At 42.8% G+C, this 11,788-nt stretch overlaps 1 protein-coding gene across 1 annotated transcript in view; it reads right to left on the bottom strand.

Annotated features, from left to right (window-relative positions):
* LOC115140695 (protein patched homolog 1-like) overlaps nt 1–11,788 on the bottom strand; it is a 167,389-nt gene that overhangs the window by 83,147 nt on the left and 72,454 nt on the right. Inside the window, exons 12-13 of the mRNA XM_065026769.1 lie at nt 11,634–11,759; nt 687–805 (exon numbers count right to left, since the gene is read on the bottom strand). Of these exons, the coding sequence (XP_064882841.1) occupies nt 687–805; nt 11,634–11,759 (245 nt within the window). The remainder of the gene's footprint in view (nt 1–686; nt 806–11,633; nt 11,760–11,788) is intronic.

Raw genomic sequence — 11,788 nt, 5'->3', positions numbered from 1 at the left:
GCACTGGAAACAAACAGAAAGACAGACAGACAGACAGACAGACAGTTAGCACTGGGGCTGGAGACAAACAGACAGTCAGACAGACAGTGAGCTCTGGGGCTGGAGACAAACAGAAAGACAGACAGACAGTTAGCACTGAGGCTGGAGACAAACAGACAGTCATACAGACAGACAGTTAGCACTGGGGCTGGAGACAAACAGATGGTCAGACAGACAGTTAGCACTGGGGCTGGAGCCAAACAGACAAACAGAAAGACAGACAGACAGTTAGCACTGGGGCTGGAGACAAACAGACAGTCATACAGACAGACAGTTAGCACTGGGGCTGGAGACAAACAGACGGTCAGACAGACAGTTAGCACTGGGGCTGGAGCCAAACAGACAGTCAGACAGCCAGACAGACAGTTAGCACTGGGGCTGGAGGCAAACAGACAGTTAGCACTGGGGCTGGAGACAAACAGACAGACAGACAGACAGACAGACAGACAGACACAGGGTGAAGTTCAGCGCTATAGCACGATTGAAATGTAAAGGTAATTTCCGATTGAGCAGACATATGCAGTGTTTACCATGAATCTCCGCTAACGCAGGAAAAGTGCCTTTACACTTCTATCATGCTCTAGCGGAGACCTTCAGCATTACGGATTGAATCAAGCTCATAGTGTGTGTGGGTTTGTGTGTGTAACCTGTAGAAGCAGCAGAAGATGTCAAAACGCCGGTCCTCTCTGCGATACAGGTCCATACTGAGGATGGCAGGGAAGATGAGGAGCACCATGGCAAAGTTAAACACCACCACCACCGCAGCCTGGTCAGGGAGAACACATACAGGGAACAAGGTGTTAAATGAACTCATCAGGTTGCCATGACCTATGTGAAGGTGGAAGGGGGTAGTTCATATTGTTCCTAACCCTAACCTTATCGCACCGGCCCCTCTAAACACACACACACACATACCGGCATGCACACCCACATGCACACACAAAGTGTACATATTTCATATCATAACACTGAAGTAAGAGATAAAGTGAGTTAACCAACATAAAAACAATAGTACAGCCTACTATAGAATACTAAAGTACTTGGTTTCATAGTATTCTGTAGTTGTCACGGATCCCTCTGGAATTTTCATCACGCACACCTGTCCCCTATTCCCACTGATTAGTACTTGAAACCAAAATGTGCCCTTTGGTTTCCGTTGTCTGTCGATTATTGTTACAATGTCCGTAGGTGTGTGTGAGTACTTGTGTTGTGTGTTTTGGGCAGATGATTACGGGTCTCGTCCCGTGTGTTAATCATTGTGCGTGTGTGTATTTATACTAGGGACTCCTCACTCTTTTGTTTTGGGTTTCGACCGTGTTTTTGTTACGTGTTTGTTTGGTCTTCGTCCCCATGCCTTTACACGGCACGCCGTAATTTGGGCCCAATAAAAAAAACTATTACACATTCCTGCGTCTGTCTCCCGATCCTTCATGCCAACGTGACAGTAGCGAACTGAAGTACACTGTAGAATACTATACTCCACACTGCAGTTTCCCTCGATCGTGTAGTGCTTACTATAGAATGTTGTAGTGTACTGTACAATGCTAAACTGGACACTACAGTATGCCGCGCTAAACTGGACACTACAGTATGCCGCGATCATACTGTAGAATACACTACACACTGTAGTACCTTTCAGTCATTACAGTTTTTCTCAATCACATACAAGCATTTTTATTCATCTGTGTTGAAACATATCTATAGCAAAACAGCAATGATCAAATGCTCAAATACATTTACAATACTTCTGATCATTTTCTTGCCTTTGCACCTGACTTCATATCTTAGACCACCTTTTGCAAAACATGAAATACAAATGTCATCATTGCATACACAATTCATTGTTATGGATATTAACACGTTGTTTTAATCAGAGAGAAATGTGTACAATTGTGTTCACTGTTTCTATCCATCAGTAAATACTACTGCACAAAATTATAAATCATCCCATTAGTGTAATACATGACCTAACTCCTAAGTCAACATCTCCAATATTGTGACTTTCCATTAGAGAGCTTTGTTTTAGTGTTTGATTTAGGCCTCCTATACGTTCATATCAGTTGTGTTCCTCCATTGTATTCACCATTACAAAAGTCCTCAATTGTCATACTTTTTTTGTGTGAATTTTTACCCCTTTTTCTCCCCAATTTTGTGGTATCCAATTGTTAGTAGCTACTATCTTGTCTCATCGCTACAACTACCGTACGGGCTCGGGAGAGACGAAGGTTGAAAGTCATGCGTCCTCCGATACACAACCCAACCAAGCCGCACTGCTTCTTAACACAGCGCGCATCCAACCAATGTGTCGGAGGAAACACCGTGCACCTGGCAACCTTGGTTAGCACGCACTGCGCCCGGCCTGCCACAGGAGTCGCTGGTGCGCGATGAGACAAGGATATCTCTACCGGCCAAACCCTCCCTAACCCAGAGCCTGGGCTCGAACCCAGAGTCTCTGGTGGCACAGCTGGCGCTGCAGTACAGCGCCCTTAGCCACTGCGGCACCCAGGAGGCCCTGTCAACTGTCATAAAAGTAAAGATGCCTGAATAGACAATGTGTTATACTGATAGGTGCGTGAACTGGACCGTACTGATGTCCTGCCTGAGCATTCAAAATGTAACAAGTACTTTTGGATGTCAGGGAAAATGTTTGAGGTAAAAATGACATGATTTTCTTTAGAAATGTAGTGGAATAAAAGTAAAAGTTGTGAAAAATATAAATAATAAAGTAATGTACAGATACTACAAAAAACTCCTTAAGTAGTACTTTAACTTATTTACTTTACACCACTGCACCTTTCCTTATTTCTAGTGTGGAATGTCTTTCTGTGCGTCAATGGAAAATGTATAAAACTATGAGAAAACCAACCTTTTGTATTAAATACATGAAATTGGATTGTGATGATACCAATGAATGAATCCAGCACACAATGTGCTTAATGTTTATTTCATTTTTTTATCAGGAATCATTTTTGATATGTATGACATTTAGGTGAAATATACATATTGCCCACAATGCTGCACCTTTGGATAGTTGCATTTCCAATTTTGATCATGATGATTTAGTGACTGCAAAGAAAATGAATTGATCTAAAAGTCATGTTCTTTTGACGAATGGAGTTGCAATTTTTACAGTGTAATATAGTTTTGCTGAATTTATTTTTGTTTTGAAAAGGAAAATACATTTTGAAAATGTATTTAGTGTTTTGCAAAATGCCACAGAGTTCTGTGACTTTTGGACTCTCTGAAAGTCAGCAACATTGTTCCAAAAAAGCTATTACGCAATTGAGGAAAAGCTGTAATAGCACTTACTGTAGATTTTTAGACTGTCCCATAAAACATATTACCATATTGTACTATAATACCTACTATAGTTTACAACCAAGTACCCTCAAAACACCAGTCTCAACATCAACAGTGAAGAGGCGACTCCGGGATGCCGGCCTTCTAGGCAGAGTTCCTCTGTCCAGTGTCTGTGTTCTTTTGCCCATTTTAATATTTTTGTTTTATTTGACTGTCTGTGATATGGCTTTTTCATTGCAACTCTGCTTAGAAGGCCAGCATCCCAGAATCGCCTCTTCACTGCTGACGTTGAGACTGGTGTTTTGCGGGTACTATTTAATGAAGCTGCCAGTTGAGGACTTGTGAGGTGTCTGTTTCTCAAACTAGACACTCTAATGTACTTGTCCTCTTGCTCAGTTGTGCACTGGGGCCTCCCACAAGTCTTTCTATTCTGGTTAAAGCCAGTTTGCTCTGTTCTGTGAAGGGAGTAGAACACAGCGTTGTATGAGATCTTCAGCTTCTTGGCGATTTCTCACATGGAATAGCCTTCATTTCTCAGAACAAGAATAGACTGAAGAGAATAGACTGAAAGTTCTCTGTTTCTGGCCATTTAGAGCCTGTAATCAAACCTACAAATGCTGATGCTCCAGATATTCAACTAGTCTAAAGAAGGCCAGTTTTATTGCTTCTTTAATCAGGACAACAGTTTTCAGCTGTGCTAACACAATTACAAAAGGGTTTTCTGATGATCAACTAGTCTTTTAAATTATAAACTTGGAATAGCTAACACAACGTGCCATTGGAACACAGGAGTGATGGTTGCTGATAATGGGCCTCTGAGATTGAGAACTGAGAGATTGAGAAACAGCTTCTATCTCAAGGCCATCAGACTGCTAAACAGCAATCACTAACTCAGAGAGGCTGCTGCCCACATTGAGACCCAATCACTGGACACTTTAATAAATGGATCACTAGTCACTTTAAACAATGCCATTTTAAATAATGTCACTTTAATCATGTTTACACATCTTACATTACTCATATCACATGTATATACTGTATTTTACACCATCTACAGCACCTTGCCTCTGCCGCTCGGCCATCGCTCCTCCATATACTTACATGTACATATTCACCCCTTTACATTCATTCATATTCACCCCTTTAGATGTGTGTGTATTAAGTAGTTGTTGGGGAAATGTTAGATTACTTGTTACATTTGTGTGTATTAGGTAGTTGTTGGGAATTGTTAGATTAGATATTACTGCACTGTTGGAACAAGAAGCACAAGCATTTCGCTACACTCGTATTAACATCTGCTAACCGTGTGTATGTGACCAATACAATTTGATTTGATGTGTACGCCTACGTAGATATTCCATTCAAATCAGCCATTTCCAGCTACAATAGTCGTTTACAACATCAACAATGTCTACACTGTATTTCTGATCAATTTGATGTTATTTTAATGGACTTTTTTTTTTGCTTTTCTTTCAAAAACAAGGACATTTCAAAAGTGACCCCAAACTTTTGAACGTAGTGTATATCATAGTATACTATAATATTTTTTCATGTGTTAGAGTGTAAGAGGTGGACCTAGAGGAAAGAAAATGAGAAAGGGAGCATGAGTATAGAGAGACAGAGTGAGAGGAGTAGAGAGACGAGGGTGGGGTTAGGCTGGGTCCCTGCCCAGAACACAATCTGGATCCTGTGTGGCTGCCAGACCACTGAACACACACACTACTCCTGTGTATGTGCCAGACCACCCAGGTAGACAGAGGCCTGCAGGGCTTGAGGTGATGAGCAGGCACTGGGGCTCGCAGACAACACACATACACACACCCCTACACACGTTCTCACTAATGCCAATTTACAGCATCCTATTCCCTCCCACTGTAACTACGACTTAACACCAACCAGACACACACACACAAATATACACACCGCTCCCCCTCCTTCACTCTTTCCTTACCTCATTATAAAGTCTCAATTCCTTACACAACACGGGAGAGAGAAAGAGAGAGAGAGAAAAAGAGAGAAAGGCAGAGAGAGAGAGAGAGAGAGAGAGAGAGACAGAGAGACAGAGAGAGAAAAAGAGAAAGGCAGAGAGAGAGAGCGAGAGAGAGAGAGAGAGAGGGAGAGAGAAAAAAAGAGAGAAAAGCAGAGAGAGAGAGAGAGAGAGAGAGAGAGAGAGAGAGAGAAAAAAAAAAGAGAAAGGCAGAGAGAGAGAGAGGGAGAGAAAAAGAGAGAAAACAAGAGTGAGAGAGCGAGAGAGAGAGAGAGAGAAAAAGAGAGAAAGGCAGAGGAGGAGAGGGAGAAAGACCCACAACACATCACATGTCCTTTATCTCTTTAGTGGGGTATCTTTATCTCTTTAGTGGGGGTATATTTATCAATTTTAGTGGAGGCTATCTTTATGTCTTTAGTGGGGGGCATCTTTATCTCTTTAGTGGGGTGTGAATACTTTCTGAAAACACTGTACATGCATATGTGAGCGCACAAATATGTGTGTCAGGTAAGCTTGGGTTTGTGAACAAGTGTTATGTGTGTGTGTGTGTGTGTGTGTGTGTGTGTCCTGGTTCAATCAGACCTTTGGGGTAAGTAGATCATGTTTGACAGACCCCTGTACTAAAGCCATCTGTCCACACATACTAATATTGACTTCACTGTGAGAGTAGAGTAACGTCTGGCCTGTATCAGGAGAGAGTGAGTGTAAGTGAGAGTGTGTGTATGAGTGAGTGTGTGTATGAGTGAGTGTGTGTGTGTGTGAGTGTGTGTGAGTGTGTGTGTGTGTGTGTGTGAGTTGTGTATTTTGTATTTTATTAGGATCCCCATTCCTGGGGTCCACACGAAACATGAAACATAATACAGAATGACATAATACAGAACATCAATAGACAGGAACAGCTCAAGGACAGAACTACATCAATTGTTTTAAAGGCACACAGCCTACATATCAATACATACACAGAAACTATCTAGGTCAAATTGGGAAGAGGCGTTACTCCGCGAGGTGTTGCTTTATCTGTTTTTTTAAACCAGGTTTGCTGTTTATTTGAGCAATATGAGATGGAAGGTTCCATGCAATTAGGGCTCTATATAATACTGTACACTTTCCTGAATTTGTTCTGCATTTGGGGACTGTGAAAAGACCCCTGGTGGCATGTCTGGTGGGATAAGTGTGTGTGTCCGAGCTGTCTGTAAGTTGACTATGCAAACAATTTGGGATTTTCAACACGTTAATGCAGTGATGCAGTCAGTCTCTCCTCAACTCTTAGCCAAGAGAGACTGGCAGCATAGTATTTATATCAGCCCCCTGATTACAATTAATAGCAAAACGTGCCGCTCTGATCTGGACCAGCTGCAGCTTAACTAGGTCTTTCCTTGCAGCACTGGACCACACGACTGGACAATAATCAAGATTAGACAAGACTAGAGCCTGAAGGACTTGCTTTTGGAGTGTGGTGTCAAACAAAAGCAGAGCATGTCTTTATTACAACCAGACCTCTCCCCATTTTTACCACTATTGCATCTATATGTGTTGTCCATGACAGTTTACAATCTAAGGTAATGCCAAGTAATTTAGTCTCCTCAACTTGTCCAACAGTTGGTAACTGTTCATTACCAGATTCAACTGTGTATGTCAGACATGTCTGTGGCGTGGTATGTGTAGTGTGCAGCTGGGCTTGTTGTACTGGCAATGGCACAAGAACTCAGCTACCTCTTCCTGGGGTCAGAGGTAAAACAGCTGTGTGTGTGTTAAGGTACTCCACCACACACACAGTTGAGAGAGAGAGAAGAGAAGAGAAGAGAGAGAGAGAAGAGGAGAAGAAAGAAAAGACTGATCTCTCAAACACACATAACTGTTTCCCTTTTAACACTCCCCCCCCCCTCTCTATGTCTCTCTCTGTCTACCCCCTCCCTCTCTTCACAGATTAATGACAGATGTGAGTCAAATCAGAACCCCCCCCCATAACAAACAACCATAACGAAGTTAAAGCCCCCTGCCACAGTTTCAGTAAAAAGCTGAGGGATGGGACTGGAGGAATGTAACCACTCTCAAATGCATTGAAAGAGCTATCGATGCAAGGACTGACCATCCAATATAAAACAATTATAGTTTTGACCATGTTTTGAGGCTATACAGTGTTTGTTTACATGTACATTGTTTACAAACATTGAAGTAAAATAATATTCTATTTTGGGTTCTGATAAGGTACGACAGCTGAACTAAACTCATGAGGCATTTCTAAATTATATTTTTCATATACAGTGGGGCAAAAAAAGTATTTAGTCAGCCACCAATTGTGCAAGTTCTCCCACCTAAAAAGATGAGAGAGGCCTGTAATTTTCATCATAGGTACACTTCAACTATGACAGACAAAATTAGATTTTTTTTCCCAGAAAATCTCATTGTATGATTTTTTATGAATTTATTTGCAAAGTATGGTGGAAAATAAGTATTTGGTCACCTACAAACAAGCAAGATTTCTGGCTCTCACAGACCTGTAACTTCTTCTTTAAGAGGCTCCTCTGTCCTCCACTCATTACCTGTATTAATGGCACCTGTTTTAACTTGTTATCAGTATAAAAGACACCTGTCCACAACCTCAAACAGTCACACTCTAAACTCCACTATGGCCAAGACCAAAGAGCTGTCAAAGGACACCAGAAACAAAATTGTAGACCTGCACCAGGCTGGGAAGACTGAATCAGCAATAGGTAAGCAGCTTGGTTTGAAGAAATCAACTGTGGGAGCAATTATTAGGAAATGGAAGACATACAAGACAACTGATAATCTCCCTCGATCTGGGGCTCCACGCAAGATCTCACCCCGTGGGGTCAAAATGATCACAAGAACGGTGAGCAAAAATCCCAGAACCACTCGGGGGGACCTAGTGAATGATCTGCAGAGAGCTGGGACCAAAGTAACAAAGCCTACCATCAGTAACACACTACGCCGCCAGGGACTCAAATCCTGCAGTGCCAGACGTGTCCCCCTGCTTAAGCCAATACATGTCCAGGCCCGTCTAAAGTTTGCTAGAGAGCATTTGGATGATCCAGAAGAAGATTGGGAGAATGTCATATGGTCAGATGAAACCAAAATATAACTTTTTGGTAAAAATTCAACTCGTCGTGTTTGGAGGACAAAGAATGCTGAGTTGCATCCAAAGAACACCATACCTACTGTGAAGCATGGGGGTGGAAACATCATTCTTTGGGGCTGTTTTTCTGCAAAGGGACCAGGACGACTGATCCGTGTAAAGGAAAGAATGAATGGGGCCATGTATCGTGAGATTTTGAGTGAAAACCTCCTTCCATCAGCGAGGGCATTGAAGATGAAACGTGGCTGGGTCTTTCAGCAAGACAATGATCCCAAACACACCGCCCGGGCAACGAAGGAGTGGCTTCATAAGAAGCATTTCAAGGTCATGGAGTGGCCTAGCCAGTCTTCAGATCTCAACCCCATAGAAAATCTTTGGAGGGAGTTGAAAGTCCGTGTTGCCCAGCAACAGCCCCAAAACATCACTGCTCTAGAGGAGATCTGCATGGAGGAATGGGCCAAAATACCAGCAACAGTGTGTGAAAACCTTGTGAAGACTTACAGAAAACGTTTGACCTCTGTCATTGCCAACAAAGGGTATATAACAAAGTATTGAGAAACTTTTGTTATTGACCAAATACTTTTTTCCCACCATAATTTGCAAATAAATTCATAAAAAATCCTACAATGTGATTTTCTGGATTTTTTTTCTCATTTTGTCTGTCATAGTTGAAATGTACCTATGATGAAAATTACAGTCCTCTCTCATCTTTTTAAGTGGGAGAACTTGCACAATTGGTGGCTGACTAAATACTTTTTTGCCCCACTGTACATATGATAGATTTATAATTCCAAAAATGTATGTAGCAACTGCAGATTGCCCCTTTAACCACCTCGCTACCTGGATTATGTTGGAGAGGATTCCATTAAAGAACACCCTCTCCAACATAATCCAGGTAGAATTAGGAATTCCCCAGGGCAGCTGTCTTGGCCCATTACATTTTTCAATCTTTACTAATGACATGCCACAGGCTTTGAGTAAAGCCAGTGTGTCTATGTATGCAAATGACTCAACACTATACACGTCAGCTACTACAGCGACTGAAATGACCGCAACATTTAACAAAGAGTTGCACTTGGTTCAAGAGTGGGTGTCAAGGATAAAGTTACTCCTAAATATTTCTAAAACTAAAAGCATTGTATTTGTGACAAATATTTCACTAAACCCAACTAAATCTTGTAATAAATAATGTGGAAATTGAGCAAGTCGAGGTGACTAAACTGCTTGGATTAAAACATGTTGATACAACAGTATCTAAAATGGGGAGAAGTCCGTCCATAATAAAGCTCTGATCTGCCTTCTTAACAAGAAGTTAAGCTTTAATTTGGTGTATTTACTTGTGAATGTATGAAAGTTAAATATATCTTGTTTTGAATGAATTTCGCGCTCTGCCATTTCAGCGGATGTTGTCGAGGGGAAGCCCTAGCGGAACCCCTAGCCATAACAGGGTTACCAACACTATCAACAAGGCAGGTCCTACAGGCCCTAGTTTTGTCGCAGCTGGACTACTGTTCAGTCGTGTGGTCAGGTGCCACAAAAAGGGACTTTGCAATTGGCTCAGAACAGAGCACGGCTGGCCCTTGGATGTACACAAAGAGATCATTTTTATAATATGTATGTCAATCTCTTGACTCAACATGGAGGAGAGATTGACTTCATCATTACTTGTGTTTATGAGAGGTATTGACATGTTGAATGCACCGAACTGTCTGTTTGAACTACTGGCGCACAGCTTGGACACTCATGCATACCCCACAAGACATGCCACAAGAGGTCTCTTCACAGTCCCCAAGTCCAGAACAGACTATGGGAGCCTCACAGTACTACATAGAGCCATGACTACATGGAACTCTATTCCACATCAAGTTACTGATGCAAGCAGTAAAATTTGATTTAAAAAATAGAAAAAACACCTTATGCAACAGCGGGGACTGTGAAGCAACACAAATACAGGCATACACCCACACACACATGATAACATATGCACTATACAGACACGGACACACACACACAATAACATACGCACTATACACACACGTACACATGGATTTAGTACTGTAGATATGTGGTAGTTGTGGAGAAGGGGCCTGAGGGCACACAGTGTGTTATGAAATCTGTGAATGTATTGTAATGTTTTTAAAATAGTATAAACTGCCTTCATTGTGCTGGACACCAGGAAGAGGATTGGGTTCGGTGGACAGATATTGGGCCCATCACCAATCAGGCCACAAAAAAGGTCTAAGTTTCAGTTTGATGAATGAAGTCAATAAAAAGCTCCTGACAAACACACACACACACACACACACTGCAACACAACCACACACATACACACACACACGTGCAACACAACCACACACACACACACACAAACACGTGCAACACAACCACACACACACACACACCTGCAACACAACCACACACGCCTGCAACACAACCACACACACACACACCTGCAACATAACCACACACACACCTGCAACACAACCACACACACACACACCTGCAACACAACCACACACACACACCTGCAACACAACCACACACACACACCTGCAACACAGCCACGAGCACAACCACACACACACACCTGCAACACAACCACGAGCACAAGCACACACACTCACCTGCAACACAACCACGAGCACACACACACACCTGCAACACAACCATGAGCACATCCTCATGTAACGGATGTGAAACGGCTAGCTTAGTTAGCGGTGCGCGCTAAATAGCGTTTTAATCGGTGACGTCACTTGCTCTGAGACCTTGAAGTAGTAGTTCCCCTTGCTCTGCAAGGGCCGCGCCTTTTGTGGAGAGATGGGTAACGATGCTTCGAGGGTGACTGTTGTTGATGTGTGCAGAGTTCGCACCCGGGTATGGGCGACGGGACGGTCTAAAGTTATACTGTTACACACACACCTGCATCACAACCACACACACACCTGCATCACAACCACACACACACCTGCATCACAACCACACACACACCTGCAACACAACCACACACACACCTGCATCACAACCACACACACACCTGCATCACAACCACACACACACCTGCATCACAACCACACACACACCTGCAACACAACCATGAGCACAACCACACACACACACCTGCAACACAACCACACACACACCTGCAACACAACCACAAGCACAACCACACACACCTGCAGCACAACCACAAGCACAACCACACACAGGTACCTGCAGAGAGAAGGCTCGTAGGGCAGGTATAGGGATGAGAGCTGCCATGAAGAAAGCAGTGACGTTACTGATGGAGGTGAGAGCTACACTAGCCCCTGTCCTCTTCAAACACTCCCCTGTACGGTCCTACACACACAGAGAGAGAGAGAGAGAGA

The sequence above is a fragment of the Oncorhynchus nerka genome, linkage group LG13, assembly GCF_034236695.1.
Source record: "Oncorhynchus nerka isolate Pitt River linkage group LG13, Oner_Uvic_2.0, whole genome shotgun sequence".
NCBI classification, from domain to species: Eukaryota; Metazoa; Chordata; class Actinopteri; order Salmoniformes; family Salmonidae; genus Oncorhynchus; species Oncorhynchus nerka.
This window is presented reverse-complemented; position numbering and strand designations above follow the sequence as displayed.